The 20,021-nt window shown below is 41.1% G+C and overlaps 1 protein-coding gene across 5 annotated transcripts in view; it reads left to right on the top strand.

The window, feature by feature from the left end:
- HECTD4 (HECT domain E3 ubiquitin protein ligase 4) overlaps positions 1-20,021 on the top strand; it is a 200,180-nt gene that overhangs the window by 40,480 nt on the left and 139,679 nt on the right. For all 5 annotated transcript variants that reach the window (XM_056536635.1, XM_056536627.1, XM_056536623.1 and 2 more), the window contains exons 5-11: positions 558-666; positions 2,346-2,484; positions 3,742-3,912; positions 8,204-8,396; positions 13,653-13,814; positions 15,606-15,719; positions 16,227-16,367. In XM_056536635.1, the coding sequence (XP_056392610.1) occupies positions 558-666; positions 2,346-2,484; positions 3,742-3,912; positions 8,204-8,396; positions 13,653-13,814; positions 15,606-15,719; positions 16,227-16,367 (1,029 nt within the window). The remainder of the gene's footprint in view (positions 1-557; positions 667-2,345; positions 2,485-3,741; positions 3,913-8,203; positions 8,397-13,652; positions 13,815-15,605; positions 15,720-16,226; positions 16,368-20,021) is intronic.

Raw genomic sequence — 20,021 nt, 5'->3', positions numbered from 1 at the left:
ACTGCCAGAAAAGGAGTACAGTGAGCTTCCTTGTGACTGGATACCAGTCATGGCTGATGGCAATTAAAGTTATTTGTCACCTCTGTAAAGTTATTTGTCACCTCTATTTGTCACAGCTGGTCTCCCCACCTGTCATACGAGGGCCCAAGGACCTGACTCCTCTATCTAGCTACCTCTTCCCTTTCTTTTGCAAACTGTGTACTTCCCCTCCCCTGTGACTGGATACCAGTCATGGCCGGCGGTGACTGAAGTTACTTTTCAGCTGAGGGGATCAGTATTGAAATGCTGTTCTCTTAACCCAGTGTTTCCCAACCAGGGTGCCTTCAGGTGTTGCAAACTACAAATCCCAGCATGCCTGGACAGCCTTTGGCTGTCCAGGCATGCTGGGAGTTGTAGTTTTGCAACATCTGGAGGCACCATGGTTAGAAAACACTGTCCTAACCTGTCATTTGAGGCTCCAAGGACCTTTTATAGGTTTGCTTTAGATTGATTTTTATTCTTTTTTTTTTTTATATTTTTTTTCAATTCCAACTTTCTAAATCCTTTTTGTATTGCAGATGCAGACTTGGGTCGCTGCCTTGCATCTGATGGACTTTACCTATATACAACTAACTCAGTGGGGAGAGGCTTGAGTAAGCTTGGCTCTGGACTACATGGCACTTTACGGTAAGTGCGGTTACAGTGTGTAAACTTTTAAAGCTGGCTATATATTAGGGATTTTAGACACCTGTTTTCTGATGGCTGTACATGGTCTGTGACTTGGTCGGGGTTCCATCGATGGAATGCAAGTCTGTATTAGCAGCATGAATAAATGTATATTTATTATTAATAGAATATTTTTTATTGTATATGATATAATTAACCATTATTTGTATAAAAATAAATGAATAAATGTAGCATGAATAGCTTTTTAGCTGCAACATCTGAACATGACCAAACAAATGAACACAACAGATCATATTTTTGTAATATATTTGGTATCTGTCACTCTCATGCGTGTCACAAAAAAGCACCAGCAGTTTAAAAAAAATGGTCTAGATCAGTGGTCTTCAACCTGCGGACCTCCAGATGTTGCAAAACTACAACTCCCAGCATGCCCGGACAGCCGTTGGCTGTCCGGGCATGCTGGGAGTTGTAGTTTTGCAACAACTGGAGGTCCGCAGGTTGAAGAACACTGGTCTAGATTTTACTTTCTGGCTGAACAAAATCTCTATTGCAGTGTTTTCTAACCAGGGTGCTGCCACCTTTTGCAAAACGACAACTACCAGCATGCCCGGGTATCCAGAGGCTGTCCAGGCATGCTTGGGGTTGTAGTTTTGCAACAGGTGGAGGCACACTGGTTAGGAAACACAGCTCTTGTGTTTGGTTGGCTTAAAGGGGTACTCCCATGGAAAACTTTTTTTTTTTTTCTTAATCAACTGGTGCCAGAAAGTTAAACCGATTTGTAAATCACTTCTATTAAAAAATATTAATCCTTCCAGTACTTTTTAGGGGTTGTATACTAAAAAGAAATCCAAAAAAAGAAATGCATTTCCTCTGATGTCATAACCACAGTGCTCTCTGCTGACCTCTGCTGTCCATTTTAGGAACTGTCCAGAGCAGGAGAAAATCCCCATGGCAAACATATGCTGCTCTGGACAGTTCCTAAAATGGACAGCAGAGGTCAGCAGAGAGCACTGTGGTCATGACATCAGAGGAAATGCATTTCTTTTTTGGATTTCTCTTTAGTATACAGCGCCTAAAAAGTACTGGAAGGATTAAGATTTTTTAATAGAAGTGATTTACAAATCTGTTTAATTTTCTGGCACCAGTTGATTTAAAAAAAAAAAAAAAAAAAAAGTTTTCCACGGGAGTACCCCTTTAAAGATGGATTCTACAGCATTATTTTCTATAAAGTCTTCCTTCTCAGGTTACTATTGCCAATGAGGGATCACTAGATTCTTGGCTTTCAGACTCTTCTAGTTAGGCTGGGTCCACACTACGTTGACCACGGTTTTAGGTCCGGTTGTAAAAGCGCATACGGCGCAAAAATGAGCCGACCGGACCGAACGTTTCACTCCGGTCGGCTCATTGAAGTGAATGACATACGGGAGCGCATACGGTAACATACGGGAGCGCGAGGTTTTAGCTCCCTCCTGCCGTATGCGCTCCCGTATGGGACAAAACGTAGTGTGGACCCAGCCTAAGTTTGCTGTTTGCCTTCACTTCTTTAGGACTGATGTTCATTTCAAGGGGAATGCTCATTGGATGCACTTGCATTTACTAGCATAGTGCTACTAGATCATCTAACATAAAAGGGCTTGCGGCAACACACAAACAGTCACTAATGTGAAATTTATTTTCAGGGGATTTGTCTACTGTCGAAATGAGGAGCTGGAAGCTGGCTGGATTGCTTATGGAAGTGGCAAGCTGCTTCACCGACCAGCATCTTTTGACAATAAGCCTCATTTTCTTTTCCAAATAATTGATCAGTACACACTACAGGTAACTATGGCATGAGAAAAGTGTGCTTTCTGGTTTTCCGTTTGTACAGTGGTTTTACCTGCTGCAGCACAACCGCCATTTGTGAACACAGCCTCAAAGTTGGCCATGTGCAGTTCCTCTTGGTTCGGTGTTAAATTTGCATTGTGCCCACTGTCGGTAAAATGGATTCTATTAAATAAAAATATATTAAGAATTTCTGTTTTAGGGGAGTATGTCTTCTGTAATTTGACATCAAATTCCATAGATTAAAAAAAAAAAAAAAAAAAAAATCCTTAATATAATAGCATTGCTGCAGATTTAAGAAATCTACTGACCTGTGCAGTATTGGCGACAAATCTGCCACATCTGATCATGGCCCCACGCCCTATACAGAAAACACTCTTCAGTAGACAGACAAAGTTCAGAATATGGAGATGCAAAGAAATATTTTTTTCTTAAAACTTTATAAATTGGGTGGCGCTATAATTGTACTAACCTACAGTATAAAGGAAATATATCAATTTTAAAATGTAAAAACAAAACCCACATAAAGTTGTAGAAATCTCTTTTTTTTATTTTTTTTTTATTTTTTTTTTTTATCTCATCCCACAAATATTTTTTTCCTGTTTTTGTGGTACATTTTAATGAAGGGGGTCATTACAAAGGATAATTGGTCTTGCATAAACTTACAAGCCCCATATATGGCTATATTGGTAGACAACTATAAGAGTAGTGAGTCTTTTATGGCAAGGAGAAATAAGGGAAAATTAAAATTAGCTGCGTCTTCAAGGTGTTAAAGTGCCTTCCGAACAGATTGATCTCTGGCTTGACATTACCTCCTGTCAGAATCCTTTACTAGTGACCTTCTGAGACGTGCTACAGTTGCTGCTCTGACTGCACGCCTATTTAGAACAGTATAAAGACTGCATTGCTCTATGCCTTTAAACCCAAAATTGCTGAGTCTTCCCTTGGATCAGCGGCTTAATATGAAAATAACTTTTGCTGAACCATGTAGCAATATGATACGCCAGCTAAAGAACTACCTGGGGTATTGTAATAAGAAAGCACAGTATAATAATAGCCACCCTTACAAAAGCAATATCTCCTCACACTGTAGTAGATCCGTCTTAAAGGAGAATGCTGACACAGCTGTACTGTATTGGATTTTTTACTCAGAAACATATGAATAGATGAAGAATGAAAAAGTATGACAAAAAATAATGAATTGCTAATGATTGCTTTCCCACATCTTCTTTCCTTCTTTCTTCTTTTTCTCAGATCTCTCAGATAATCACCATGCCAGCCAATCATTTTCCTGTCGGGAGCAACATGACAACTGTACACCTATGTTCTGATGGCTCTTACTTTTACTGGATTTGGTCTCCAGCAAGTCTAAATGAAAAGACTCCAAAAGGCCACTCTGTTTTCATGGACATCTTTGAACTAAACGTGAGATGCTTCATAACATTTCACAAGCTTTTTCTGTGTGCAGTATAGGCTTTATAATTATTGCTTGTGTCGTCAACCTCACTAAGAGGTCGACAGACACGTCTCTTCCATTCAGCTCTATGGGAGCGGTGGCAATGCACGAATGCTGCATCTCTGCCTCTCCCATAGAGATACATGGAGGGGGCATGTTGGCCGCGGCGTCATGCAAAGGGCCCCGTACAGGGGATTGTGGGGGGTGCATTGGGTCCCAGCGTTTAGACCCGCTGCGATCGGACACTAAGTGGAAAAAGGAACTGTAAAATATTTTGAGCTGCTGCAGAAACTATTTTTGGGCACGTTCCCACTTGGCTTATACGCAGCATATTTCACGCTGCTCAAAATCTGCAGAAGCAGCGGGAAATACGCTGCGTATCCCTCGCTCATCATTCACACAGGGCTTTCCCGCGGCAGCCCTATGTGTGCAGTGAGGTTTGGAGGCGGGGCCGTGTGTCGGCATGACTGTGACGTGCAGCTCTGCCTTCAGAACTCATTACACACACAGGGCTGCGGCCGGAAAGCCCTGTGTGAATGGTGAGCGAGGGATACATAGTGTATTTCGCGCAGCGTACAATACGCTGCGTATACGCCAAGTGGGAACGCGCCCTTTAAGCGTTTTATTTAGCAAGCAAAAACCACACATGGTGACCTGCCCAGTTAAGTTTACAATTGTGTGATCTCCAGAAGTGTCCATCTTTTTTTATATATTTTTTTCATGTATTTCTTTTATAGCAGTCACCTCTCAATACAGGTATCTTTTTTTTTTTTTTTTTTTTTTTTGTGGTTTACTCTTTTCTTCTTTTATTTTTGATTTATTTTGTTAAACACAGTCCCAAATCTGCCTAGCCATAGATGAACTAACCAATGGGGGATTTAGAAGCTTACTACATACTGTTTGATAATTAGTTTAACCCCTTAAGGACCGGGCATTTTTCCGTTTTTGCTCTTTCGTTTTTTCCTCCTTACCTTTAAAAAATCATAACTCTTTAAATTTTGCGCCTAAAAATCTGTATGATGGCTTATTTTTTGCGCCACCAATTCTACTTTGTAATGATATCAGTCATTTTACCCAAAAATCTACGGCGAAACGGGGAAAAAAAAATCATTGTGCGACAAAATTGAAAAAATACAGCCATTTTGTAACTTTTGGGGGCTTCCGTTTCTACGTAGTAAATTTTTCAGTAAAAATGACACCTAATCTTTATTCTCTAGGTCCATACGGTTAAAATGATACCCTACTTGTATAGGTTTGATTTTGTCGTACTTCAGAAAAAAATCATAACTACATGCAGGAAAATGTATACGTTTAAAATTGTCAGCTTCTGACCCCTGTAACTTTTGAATTTTTCCGTGTTCAGGGCGCTATGAGGGTTAATTTTTTGCACCGTGATCTGAAGTTTTTGGACTTTGGAATTTTTTTACGCGTACGCCATTGACCGTGCGGTTTAATTGGTAGTATATTTTTTTTAATTCGGACATTTCCGCACGTGGCAATACCACATATGTTTATTTTTGTTTTTATTTACACAGTTTTTGTTTTTTTATTATTGGAAATGCCGGGTGATTCAAACTTTTATTTGGGGAAGGGATAATTCAAAGGGTTAATGATTTTTTTTTACACTTTTTTTTTGCAATATTATAGCCCCCATAGGGGGCTATAACATTGCATTTACTGATCTTTAACACTGTTCAATACATCTCCATAGAGATGCAATGATCAGTGTTTTTGGCGATTGATTGCTCAAGCCTGGATCTCAGGCTTGAAGCATTCAATCAGCGATCGGACAGCGCAGGAAGGAAGGTAAGAGACCTTCCTCCTGTAGTACAGCTGTTCGGGATGCCGCAATTTTACCGCGGTGATCCCGAACAGCTCCCTGAGCTAGCCGGGCACTTTTACTTTCACTTTTAGCTGCGTGGCTCAGCTTTAAGCGAGCGGCTAAAGGGTTAATAGCGCGCGGCACCGTGATCAGTGCCGCGCGCTATTAGAGGCGGGTTCCGGCTTCACTATGACGCCGGGCCTGCCGTGATATGATAAGGGGTCACCGTGGGACCCCGCGTTATATCACGGGAGCGGGACCAAGGACGTACTCATACGTCCTTGGTCCTTAAGGGGTTAATACATAAATGTATGTGGTACGTTTCTAATATTTCCCTAGTGATATCTGTAAGCAACTAGAATGTTATTATCCACATTATAGGTAAAACATGTCCAAACACTGGGCCCCCACCTCTTGAAAAGCCACAGTCACTAGAACATGGGTCTCGTATCTCATGTTCCTCCTCACTGCAAATGCATTGAGAAGGAGTTGGAATAAATTGGCCCTCAAGCATGCACCCTCATGTATATGGGGCTGACTGAAACAGACTTGGGCCGCTTTTCCGCTGATTGGTGAAAGTACTGCTGGTAAAACATTTTTAAACCTCTATTTGAAAAGGCGATAGATTTTGATCGTGTGAAAAGCCCTTTAACTCTATAGCTGTGTAAAGGATTTGGAGTTTTGTATGAGAAAATAGTGTTTTTATAGTCCTAGTGTTTTGGGGCCTATACCAGAACTCGTCATTCAGTACCCCAGCTTTACTTCATGAGTGAATAATTTACAGCCCACCTTTCCCTTTTGTCTGAAACATCAGTAGGAATTTCAGCACTTCATAATATTTATTGTGCTTGTTTGCTATTTGGTTTATTCCAGTCCCATGTGTAATGGGATCTACAGGATGGGCCATTTATATGGATACACCTTAATAAAATGGGAATGGTTGATGATTTTAACTTCCTGTTTGTGGCACATTAGTATATGTGAGGGGGAAAACTTTTCATGATGGGTGGTGACCATGGCAGCCATTTTGAAGTCGGCCATTTTTAATCCAACTTTTGTTTTTTCAATAGGAAAAGGGTCATGTGACATATCAAACTTATTGGGAATTTCACAAGAAAAACAATGATGTGCTTGATTTTAACGTAACTTTATTCTTTCATGAGTTATTCACAAGTTTCTAACCACTTATAAAATGTGTTCAATGTGCTGCCCATTGTGTTGGATTGTCAATGCAACCCTCTTCTCCCATTCTTCACACACTGATAGCAACACCGCAGGAGAAATGCTAGCACAGGCTTCCATTATCCGTAGTTTCAGGTGCTGCAGAATGGGCAAAACAAAAATTGGAACAGGACCCATAGTTTACGCAGAAGATTTTGTTCAGTGATGAGGAAACTTTTATGTGAATGGTGAAGATAACAAACAAAACCACCGCTATTGGTCTGACACTAACCAACATTGGATCCCTCCAAGACTGTTGGACACAAAAATTGATGGTATGGTGTGGTATATGGGGTACAAAGATAGTGGGACCATTCTTCATCAATGGAAACCTCAAGGCCACTGGATATGTGAAATTGCTACATGATGATGTGTTTCCCTCTTTATGCACTGAAGCTGGCACGTTCCCTGAGTTTTTCCAGCAAGATGGTGCACCACCACATTATGGGTGTCAGGTCCAAGCATTCCTAGATGAACGGTTTCCTGGAAAGTGGATTGGTTGTCGTGGGCCAGTTGAATGGTCCCCAAGGTCTCCCGATCTGACCCCCTTAGACTTTTATCTTTGGGGTCATCTGAAGGCAATTGTCTATGCTGTGACGATACGAGATGTGCAGCACCTGAAACTACGGACACTGGAAGCCTGTGCTAGCATTTCTCCTGCGGTGTTGCTATCAGTGTGTGAAGAGTGGGAGAAGAGGGTTTCCTTGACAATCCAACACAATGGGCAGCACATTGAACACATTTTATAAGTGGTCAGATACTTGTAAATAACTCATGAAAGAATAAAGTTACGTTAAAACCAAGCCCATCATTGTTTTTATTGTGAAATTCCCAATAAGTTTCATGTGTCACATGACCCTCTTCCTATTGAAAATACAAAAGTTGGATTCAAAATGGCCGACTTCAAAATGGCCGCCATGGGCACCACCCATCATGAAAAGTTTCCCCCCTCACATATACTAATATGCCACAAACAGGAAGTTAATATCACCAACCATTCCCATTTTATTAAGGTGTATCCATATAAATGGCCCACCCTGTACATTCTTTTATTCACTTTACCTTTTAAGTTCACCTTTGCAAGGCATATATAGAAAGCATCAAATTACAATATTTGCATGTCCAGTGTTCTTGCATTGCTTTTTTGGGCTTTATAAGCCAAAAAGACTGTATTATTTGTTATTACTATTTAATCAAAGCACATATATTCTCTTTAGGTTGAAAATGGTGTTTACACAGCAAGTCCTCTTCATGAGCGTATCATACTAATGAGGAAAGAGGGAGAATCTGCAAAAAGTATCAATGAAATGCTGCTCAGTAGATTGTCCAGATATAGGGCTTCTCCTTCAGCAACTCTAGCTGCCCTTACAGGATCGACAATCTCTAATACGCTAAAAGAGGATCAAACTGGTGAGTCTCTCTTTCATACAGTGTAGGGTTTTTGCAGTCCTGGGAAAAAAAAAGTGTGGGAACTCACCCAAGATTTCCACTTAAAGGGGAACTAGACATCTTATACCCTATCCAAAGGATAGGGGATAAGAGGTCTGATCCTGGGGGTCCCGCCGCTGGCGACCCCCACGTTCTCCCTGTTGCACCCGGCATTCGTTTAGAGCATTGGGTGCAGCGCCGGAGACTCGTGATGTCACAGACTCTCAATGCAAGTCTATGGAAGGGGGCGTGACTGCCCTCCAATAGACTTGTATTGAGGGGGCATTACTGTGACGTCACGAGCCTCTGCTCCGCATCACCAGTCATCCAGCATGGAGTAAAGCGAGCTCTGTGCACCGGATGTCTGTGGTGCCGCAGCCGAGATCGTGGAGGTCCCCAGCAGCAGGAACCCTGCGATCAGACATCTTATCCCCTATACTTTGGATAGGGGATAAGATGTCTAGGGACAGAGTACCCCTTTAAGGGCTGGTCCTGCAGGACTCCTGGTAATGGGAACTGCGATCCTGCTGTGAAAAAAGTGCAGGAACTCCATTCCCATGAGTTCCTGCAGGAGCCCTGGGTTTTTGTTTCATGGAACTGCAATGCTTATAGAATGATGGACACTATGGGGGAGATTTATCAAAACTTGTGTAGAGGAAAAGTTGCCCATAGCAACCAATCATCTCTCTTCTTTCATTTTTAACAAGGCCTCTGCAAAATGAAAGAAGCGATCGTATTGGTTGCTATGGACAACTGGTCAACTTTTCTTCTACACAGGTTTTAATAAATCTCCCCCTATGAACTCAAAGTCAGTTGGATGGATCAGGTACATTTAGTATTGTTTTACAACAGTTCCAGGAGAAACATTTTCTGCTTTTTAAAATGACACCTTCTCTTTATTCTTTAGGTCCATACAATTTAAAATGATACCCAACTGATATAGGTTTGATTTGTATTACTTCTGGAAAAAATCATAACTACAAATGCACGAAAATTATGTTAAAAAATGTCCTTTTCTGACCCCTATAACTTTTATTTTTCTGCATACGGGGATGTATGAGGCCTTAATTTTTGCATTGTTATCTGAAGTTTTTATCGTTTCCTTTTTGTTTTGATCAGACTTTTTGATCGCTTTTTATAGATTTTTTTTATGGCATAAAAAGTGACCAAAAATACGCTATTTTGGATTTTTTTACATGCATGTCATTGACGGTGCGGTTTAATTAATATATATATTTTTTATAGATTTACACACGTGATGATACCACATGTTTATTTTTATTTACATATTCTTTCAAACTTTTATTAGGGAAGGAGTTAAATCACATTTATTAACTTTTTTTTTGCAATGTTATAGCCCTCATAGGGAACTATAACATGCATTACATTGATTGCAGACACTGATCAATGCTATGCCATAGCATTGCATTGATCAGTGTTATCTGCGGTCGATTTCTCAAGCCTGGATCTCAGGCTTGGAGCAATCAATTGCTGATCGGACACACAGGAGGCAGGTAAGGGACCCTCCTTGTGTGTCCTCGCTAAATGGGACACCGTGGTTTCATCACGGTGGTCCCGATCAGCCCGACTGAGCAGCTGGCAATGTGTTTTTTTTTAATTTATTTATTTTTTTAGACACGCGATCAAATTTGAAGTTAATGGCACACGTCACCAGGATCGGTGACATTCACTATTAGCCAAGGGTCCCAGCTACTGTTAGCGGCCAGGACCGACCTGATATGACGCGGATTCAGCACGTGACCTCGCGTTATATCGTGGGTACGCCCTGCGTCCTTAAGGAGCCCTTTTTGGCCTTAAAGGGGTACTCCACTGGAAAACATTTCTTTTTTTTAAATCAACGGGTGCCAGAAAGTTAAACAGAAAATGAAAGAACTTCCTGTGCAGCATGCAGCAGCTGATAAGTACTGGAAGTATTAAGATTTTTAAATAGAAGTAATTTACAAATCTGTTTAACTTTCTGGCACCAGTTGATTAAAAAAAGAAAAATGTTTTCCAGGGGAGTACCGCTTTAAGTACTAGGCCAAGTTTATTTTTGCCTTTTCATTTTTTCCTCCTCCCCTTCTAAAATCCATAACTCTTTTATATTTCCATCCACAGACCTATATGAGGGCTTTTTTTATGCGCGAACAATAGTACTTTGCAATGACATCTCTCATTGTACCATAAAATGTACGGCGAACCCCCCCAAAAATTTTGTGTGAGGAAATTTAAATTAAAACTGCAATTTTTGCTACTTTTGGAGGGTTTTGTTTTCACGCTGTTCACGTAAAATGACAGGCTTTCTTTATTCTGTGGGTCAATATAATTAAAATGATACCCATGTTTACATGCTCTTCTATTATTGTACTTATTGCGATTTAAAAAATACTAACTTTTTTTTTTTTTTTACAAAATAAGTATGTTTAAAATCTCCCTATTTGACCACCTCTAAATTTTCCATTTTTCCATATACGGGCTCTTCCTTCTTTTTTTTTTTGTGTGTGTCATGTATATGTGACTTTTTAATCGCTTTTAATACATTTTTGGAGGAATCTGATGTGACCAAATAGCAGCAATTTTGGAATTCTTTTTTTTTTTTTTTTTTCTAACGTTTACGCCGTTCACTATATGGGATCATTAACATATTTAGATCGGACATTTATGCACACAGTGATAGCAAATATGTTATTATTTTTTTATGTTTCTTTGCGTAAAATGAGGAAAAGAGGTGATTAAAATTTTCATTGGGGTAAGGGCTTTTTCACTTAAAATTTTTTTTTTTTTACAGTTTTTTACTCTTATTTTTATCTCTCTATATCCCCATAGGGGACTATCTATAGCAATCATTAAATTGCTAATAGTGTTCAGTACATTTACGTCCATTGTTATTAAGGGGTAAAAACAAAATAAGTAATTGGTAACTAATTATTGGTGAATATTTTAGGCGGAATACAATAAATTTTAATGACTTGCCTGCCCACTTAAAAATAATTTTTCTATAACGTATTTTTTATACACAGGCTAGGGCTTAAAGGGGTACTACGGTGGAAAACAATTATTTTTTAATCTACTAGTGCCAGAAAGTTAAAGGAAATCTGTCATCAATGTCACCTGCACTAACCTGTCGATACAGACAGGTAGGGCAGGTGACACTGATAACAACGGTACTTACCTTGTCCCGTTCCATGCAGTCATTCTCCGGTAATCCTCCCCAGTATCTTCAGCTCCGGGCCCGGTTTGGAGCATGGGCGAAGCTTAGTGATGTCCCTGCTGCTGTTCTCTGGTGGGTCTCACTGCTAGAGAACAGCAGTAGGGACTTCACTAAACTCTGCCCTTGCTCCAAGCCGGGCCCGGAGCTGAAGATACCGGAGAACGACTGCATGGAACGGGAGAAGGTAAGTACCGTTGTCATCAGTGTCACCTGCACTACCGGACTGTACCAACAGGTTAGTGCAATGGACACTGATGACAGATTTCCTTTAAACAGATTTGTTAATTACTTCTATTTTAAAATTGTTTAAAAATTTAAAACTGTCTGGCCACAGTGCTCTCTGCTGACACCTCTGTCCATGTCAGGAACTGTCAAGAGCAGGATAGGTTTGGTATGGGGATTTGCTCCTGCTCTAGACCGTTCCTGACAGAGGTGTCAGCAGAGAGCACTCTGGTCAGTCAGGAAAGAAATTCAAAAAGATAATAACTTCCTCTGTAGTATACAGCAGCTGATAAGTACTGGAAGGATTAAGATTTTTAAATAGAAGTCCTTTACAAATCTGTGTTAAAGGGGTACTCCCGTGGAAAACCTTTTTTTTTTTTTTTTTTTTTTTTTTTTTTTTTTTTAAATCAACTGGTGCCAGAAAGTTAAACAGATTTGTAAATTACTTCTATTAAAAAATCTTAATCCTTCCAGTACTTTTTAGGGGCTATATACAGAGGAAATGCTTTACTTTTTAGATTTCTCTGATGTCATGACCACAGTGCTCTCTGCTGACCTCTGCTGTCCATTTTAGGAACTGTTCAGACCAGGAGAAAATCCCCATAGCAAACATATGCTGCTCTGGACAGTTCCTAAAATGGACAGCAGAGGTCAGCAGAGAGCACTGTGGTCATGACATCAGAGAAATCTAAAAAGTAAAGCATTTCCTCTGTAGTATATAGCCCCTAAAAAGTACTGGAAGGATTAAGATTTTTTTAATAGAAGTAATTTACAAATCTGTTTAACTTTCTGGCACCAGTTGATTTAAAAAAAAAAAAAAAAAAATTCCTCTGGAGTACCCCTTTGTGTTTGATCGTGGGGGATCTAACTTCTCCCCCCCCCCCCCACCACCTCTGCAGCTTAATCATAACTATAACTACAACTCTCAGCATGCCCTGACACAGACTGTGGCTCTGCAGCCTACCAAGACCAAAAAACTACAACTCCTATTGCGTTGCACTATAGTGCAGTGATCTGTAACCTGTGGCTCTGCAGCTGATTCAGAAATTCAGAACTACTGTTCCCAGCATGCCTTCACAGGCATATACCAAATATGTTATACTTCTTTCTTGTATAATTGGGAAAAAAAGGACGATTTGATTTTTTATTAGGGGAGGGGGTTTTATAATTTTTTTTAAACAATTTTCCCATAGGGGACTTTTATATGTAATCATTGGATTGCATTCACTGTATAATGCTATGCCTACGGCATACACAGTGAGTGGTCGAGTGAGCTCCACTGAGCTACTGGCAACTTTCAGTTTCACTTTAGACACTGTGATCTGCATTGATCACGGCATCTAAGGGGTTAAATGCTGGGTAGCAGCGGGATTGCCGCTGCCTTTCATTAGAGTGAGTGTATGGCTATTGATAGTAAACAATACTCAATGCTCTGAAGTGAGTGCAGCTCCTGTGCTCTCTTCAAAGCCGCTTAAGGCATCAGGGCACACAGGTATGTCCTTGGTCCTTAAGTACCAGGACACAAGGATGAAACACTGATCCTGGCCGCGGACCTTTCAGTGACACTGGTGCAGCGTGCAGTGCCTCCTTCCATCAGTCAGCAAGCCAGCCCCTACTACATGCACACCCGGCCTAGTTTTCAGCACATTTTTCTCCTTTTGCCAATATGTGGATAACTGTTTTTCCAGCTAATCATTTTCGGTTGCCAAAATGTCAATGCATCCCTGTAATTAATACAATACTAGTTATCGGCTGTTGTGAAAATGTTACCTAATGATCAAAATTTGTCTTGTTTTAACTTGTAGCTGCAAACACAAGCTGTGGCCTTCCTCTGAAAATATTAAGGAAGACTCCTATGTATACGTGTGGAACGTACCTGGTACTTATTGTACCACCTCCAGGAGGCTCAGGAAGTTCAGCAACAAGGTCTCTGTTTGGTGGGACCAGTGGCCTCTCATCACTAAAAAGTATGTCATCAAACCACCTCATTCATTCTTAATGCTCGTTGCACACATTTGTTTTTTATTGTACGTACTCTGACACCATACAATGCTGCATTACATGGAAGTATGCTACTATGAGATTTAGAGCATAATCTCATAACATACTTTCTAACAGGGCAATGGCTGGATGAACTGTAAGATGTTTCCCAGCCAACATTACATTTCTAGCATTGCGGCCTATCGTAAACCCTTACTTTCCCACTAATGCCAATGTCACACACACATTGTTAAGGAAAAGGCTGCCGTTTTTGTGGCAGTTTTCATTTAGTTTTTTGCCGTATCCAAAAGTGGATTAAAAGGACTGAAAAATGTGAAGGAAATAGTTATACCTCTCTTTCCTGCTAGATTCACTTCTGTGTCTGGCTCAAGGAACTGTGTTAATAGTTGCAATGGAAAATAACTGGGTTGCCCTGTAGAGATATAATATATTGCTGGTAGAACATGGTAGTTAGGGCCTTGTAAACGTAATAACAATACTGACAGCCGGGATGACTTCTAAATAAGGCCTGTTTCATACAAGCATGCTACATATTTTTGCATCCATATTACACACACTGTATCCCAGCCTGACCACATGTCTTCTGACCTAAAGCGATCAGCTCCCGTCATTTGAATTTGAAAGTAAAAGCCTTACTTCTATTACAATCTCTTACTTCTGACCTAGTCAACTTTTTTTATTTTATTTTTTATTTTTTTTATTTTTTGGCATTGTGCTGTTAGTCTTCAATATGGAATTTATGAAGGGCAGGCCCAATCTTTATATTTGGTAAAGAGTATTACCTCTTTTACTTGCACTAAGCTTGTATTAATGGTCTAAACAATAAAATCTGCAGGTAATGTCCCAATGTAAAATAATGTACTTGGGAATCAACTTGGGAATGAGTGTTGTGTCGGCAGTTTTGTGTTAGTAAAAGAATTCAGAAAAGGAGATCTTTTCTACATAAAGATATTGATACATTTAAAACACATCTGAAGACAAAATGTTGAAAGGTTTTCAATGAGTATTCTAGCATTTTCTTTTCAAATAGATATAAAAACCTATACTAACCTACCTCTGCCCCTGAATATCACATTAATCTCATTCCAATCCGGTGATGCTTCTGTCCTCTTCCTGCTTCCAAAACAAGCACTTGAAGTAGGACCCGCTCACTCAGCCAATCATTGGCCGCACCAGTCATTGGTGTCCCGTCTCGACCAGTGATTGGCTGAACAGAAGGCAGAAGCAGTGACACAGGAGCTGGTGGGATGTAGATAGGGTTTTTTTTTCTATTTTTAAGTGGCTCCAGCAGTAAATACTGGAATACCTCTTTAAGGGTAAAGCATATCAGGAAAGTCTTTAGTAACTAAATCTGTATTTATTTTTTGTCACTTAACACAAGAAAAAGATGGCACAGTCTAAGGATAGTTGGGGGTAACAATCAGAAGCAGTGTCACAAAATATAATTTTACTGAAAGAGTTGTAGATGCTTGAACATTTAGCAAATGTGATTGTAACCTCTGTAGTAAATTAGTTTAACCATGTCAGGAATGAACTTCTGTCCATCCCAGAATAAAAGGATAAAGAAATGTATTCTAAGGAGCATGTGTTTTTGGTTTTTCTAATAATCTTCTCTATAGTACTTTAGTGTCAAACACGTATAGATGCAGCATTCTGGTTCTACTGTGTTACAAAATGAGTTTATTCTCTATAATATATAAAACAAATATTCTATTTCTCAAAAGTTGTCATTTAGTTATGTTAATTCTTTATTTCAGTTTTGGCTTCAAGCCTGGTGTTTAACATTTCTGATGGACAGTTCACAAACCGCGCTGATCTCATAGATGCTGCTGGCAGCTCCCTGGGCCGTGGGGCACTAGTAACTGGACTTGGTAAGAGTTAAATGTACTTTTTCCATCTTCTTCAGGGAACACCTATACCTTAAGAGTTAGCACATATTTGGGTTAACTACACTACATTCAATTTGCTTACATTTATTAGTGTTTTCACTTGGCCACTAAGTTGGCTCCGGTAAGGCTTTACAAGGCAGTTAAGGGCACAAAAACCTTGTGTAATACACAATCAATTGTTTTCAGTGGAAAGACATGCACATAGAAAATGCATTATGTAACCAGGACCCAGATTGGCCTCATTGTGCCCAGAATTCGAATTCTTTGCCAGTAGAGTGAAATATACTTCAGAAATGTGCAGAAATACAAATGTTTTCCGCATGTTTTGAAGCAGATATATATTTTTTTGTCTAAAAAGTATGCTGCTTTACCTTTACACGAATTTGCAGAACTAGCTTTGGCTTTCTCTCTTGGTGTGGTGGGAGGAATATCTTATGTGTTGGTACTTTTTGTGCTAATAAAGTAAGCTTGTTTTATCTGTTATTGTAGGTGCTTGTTATGATACTATAAATAACATGATCTGGACCTGTTCCAATGACTACATCGACCAGTGGTGTAACCCGGGAAATCAAGCTTTCCATGTTGTGTGTCAGAGACTTGGAGTCACTCACATCATTGCTGACCCCAAAGGTGAATTTATGTATATTTTGTAATGTATATTACTAAATAACTAAAGTTGTATTTCTATAGTTTTTTTTTTTTTTTGTGGTGAAATAATTGAATCATTCTCTCCGAACCTGTTTTAAGTTCTGCACATGAATGCTGTAAAACATCGCTAGACATAGTAGTCATTATCTGTTCTTACTGGCAATCACCATAAACAGATCTAGGGGGGGGATAACACAGAAGAATTGGTGAAGAAACAGAAGGGTTAACATACTTTTTCTTGTTAAAACCTCTTTACCCCAATTTAAACTTAGTTTATAAGGTTAAAAAACTAGAATCCTTCAGGTTCAACCTTAAACCCTTACTTTGTTGATCCAGAGGAAGGCCAAAAAAACCCCAAGAGGCTGATGCCAATTGCCCCAGAACAGGAAAAAATCGTTCCCAACTCCAATGTGGCGATCAGAATAAATCCCTGGATCCACTTAAATCTAGTATCTGTAACTTGTAATAACATATTTTTACTGAAAAGCATCCAGGCCCCCCTTGAACTTTGAGTCCGACATCACAACATCATGTGACCCAATACCTTTTTCATTTTTCCGTATACGGGATGTATGAGGGCTCAATTTTTGAATCTGTAGTTTTTATTGGTACCATTTTTGCTTTGATGGGAATTTTTTTATTGCTTTTTAGATTTTTTTTTCTATTATATGATGTGATGAAAAATCAGTATTTTAGGTCTTTGATATATATTTTTACATTTATTCAGTTTACCATGCGGGATCATAAACATTTTATATTGATAGTTTGAACATTTACGCACACGGCGATACCAAATATGTAAATTTTTTATTTTGTACAATGGGAAAATAAAGGTAATTTCTTTTTTATTAGTGGTTAGGGTTTTATATAAACTTTTTTTTTCTTTTTTTAAAGTCCCCAAAAGGGGACTTTGATATGCAATTATTAGATTGCATTTACTGTATAATGCTATGCCTATGGCATAGCAGACAGTTTGATCAGCCTTCCACTCATCTAGCCTGGATAAGGGTGCATTCACACCACATTTTTGCAATACAGTTCCCGTATATGTTTTCAATGTGAAAACCGTATGGAACCGTATTGAAAACGGTATGCATTGACTCTCCATTGAAAATTGTATGCCAAAAGATGCATCAGGTTGTGTCCGTTTCTCGGTCGCTCTTCATTGGGGGACACCTTACTGATGGGTATATGCTCTTGCCACTAGGAAAAAAAAAAAGTCGTCTCCTCCCTGGCAAGATATACCCGCCCACTGGAAGTGAGGTAACCAGTTTTAGCTAGTGTCAGCAGGAGGCTTTTTTTCAGTTTTTTTTTCTCCTAGTTTCAGTCTTAAGTTAACTTTTTCTCTCCCACCTGCGAGCTAGGGGCACAGTGCATTGTTGGATGGGCAGTTAACCCCTCCTCGCCAACAGCCAGCGCCTGGCGGTGTACCCTGGGTCCGGGTCCCACATTTGCCCCTGTTTGCCAGACTGGCCTAAGGCAGGTGGCCCTAGCTGGTCGAAGGCTTCGAGGGTGAGTATGTGGCGGTTGAGGCGAGTATACAAACCCCCCTCCCCATACCAATTAGTCAGACAGTGGTCTGCATGGTTCCTCTGCCACCTGTCACACATCAATCGGCTGATGTTTTTTCGGCTGGAGTTCCGGTAACTCTCTACTGTGCTAGATGTCTGATGGAGTTACCTGTTGACTACTATGGTCCCATACCGGTAAGCCAGACAGTGGTCTGCATGGTTTCCTACACCGCCTGTCACACATCACGCGGCTGATGTAAATGCGGCTAGAGTTCCAGTACCTCACTACTGTGTGTGGTGCCCGTCGGAATGACTTGTCTACTATGGACCCGTACCAGTACGCCAGACAGTGGTCTGCATGATTTCCTACACCGCCTGTCATCGGCTTATGTATCTGCAGCTGGAGTTCTGGTGCCCCACTGCCGTGCGCGGTATACGTAGAACTGACCAAGCATGTCCTGCGGACCCTATCAGGATGTCAGGGATGCATTTCACATCTCCTCTGCCTTTCCCTATCTCCAAGGGTGGGGTTTCTATCCATGTCTCCTAGGCCTTCCCGCCCTCCCGCCTATGACAAATGGGCACAGTTATTCTGGCTGTTTCCTTTTCGCCAGCACCTGGAGATATTTTTGTTTAACCAGGCTGTTGTATGCATGATTTCCGCCGCCTTCAGTGTTTTATCTCAGGACTGTGTCTCTCCATATGATAAGGCTGCTCTGTCGATGTAGAGCCCACCTTTCCTTCTGTTCAGTGGGGCATGCCTCGGGGCTTCCTGGGATTTTGTTTCCGCAGTTTTGTGGAACACTTCGTTCTGGCATGGTTCCTGCTGAGGGACGCAGTCAGTTCTGCCCCTCCCTATACCTCCAGGTAACTCTGGGGTTTCTGTCCAGAGTGGCTTAGGAACCTACTCTGTTGCCTTAATCATCGTCCGGACTGCCTCTCTATACGTCTTTTATTTTTGCCCAGCTCCAGTGTGCAGGATTCCTATCCCCCTGGGGACACGAGGTGGCTCCACCATACAGCGATTGGTTGTCGCTGGGGTCTGGGGGCTCCGTCCTCCCAGTTCTGGTCTGTGGCTGTGGGGCAGCATTTCCCTGCTCCTACTGTGCCGGGCGCACTTGTCACTCCCCTTTCCAGGGGGGTATGGGGATCAGGGTGCTTGACATGGTCAGTACCTGAGTTTCATTTTGGCCACCCTTGTTTTCCCTCGTCTAGGGGGACTATTTTTGTTGAGCTTTTTCTACCGCCAAGATGATGCCATCTCTCTGTTCCACTATGTAAGTAGGATATCTGGCTGGGCCCTTGTGTTTTGCTGGGAGCGATCCACAGGGCTTTTTACGGTCTAGGCTTGTGTGCTTCCTGTCCACCTTGCAGCCTGGCTCTCTTTTTGTTTTTTGGTTATCTACGGCTGCTCAGGTGGCCTTGACTCCTCCTCTGGTGGAGGAGTTTATGTTATCTTGTATGGCTGGCAACAGCTGGTCTAGCCACTGTCTGTTGTTCGGGTCCTGCCATTGCTCCCTTCGCGCAATCTCCCAGGAAATGTGTGCTCTTTCTTCCCTTTTGTCTGTCAGTTGTACTGCACTGTCACCATAGTCTTCTGGAGTTGCCTTCCTGTGCCCAGTACCTGAGAGTCCCGGCTTGGTCCTCCTTTGTTCCCGTTCTGGGGGGACGTTTCTTCGGAGTGCTCTGGTCTACTCAGACAACTGGGATCCAAGACCGATTAGTCCGGTCCTAGGATGCTCTTCCATTCCTTGGGCCTTGGTGATGGTTGAGGTCTCGGGCCTACTCGATCCCTTTTGGTGGTGCTATCGTTCTGTACTGCACTTCTTTACTTCAAGTTTCCACAGGAAAATTTGTCTTCTGGAGAGTTTTCATAGACGTCTTCAAGGTGACTTGGGATCCTCCAATTCCCATATCTGCTCCGCTTGTTCCTTGGCCGTTTGATTTATTTGTCTTTGTTTGTCTTCCGGGTGCATCAGACATCTCTAGTTTCCATGTCTGTCTCTCCAGTACCCGGGATGCCCCCTTTTAAGGGTGATCCGTTTCCTTCGGGGTTTATGTCCTCCTGAGTTAGAGGGCATTTAGGTCATCCAGATTACACCAGCCCGGCTGATGTCGCCTTCCA

Source organism: Hyla sarda, chromosome 1, assembly GCF_029499605.1.
Source record: "Hyla sarda isolate aHylSar1 chromosome 1, aHylSar1.hap1, whole genome shotgun sequence".
Taxonomy (NCBI): domain Eukaryota; kingdom Metazoa; phylum Chordata; class Amphibia; order Anura; family Hylidae; genus Hyla; species Hyla sarda.
The sequence above is the reverse complement of the archived record's forward strand: the minus strand, read 5'-3'. Positions and strand labels throughout refer to the sequence as shown.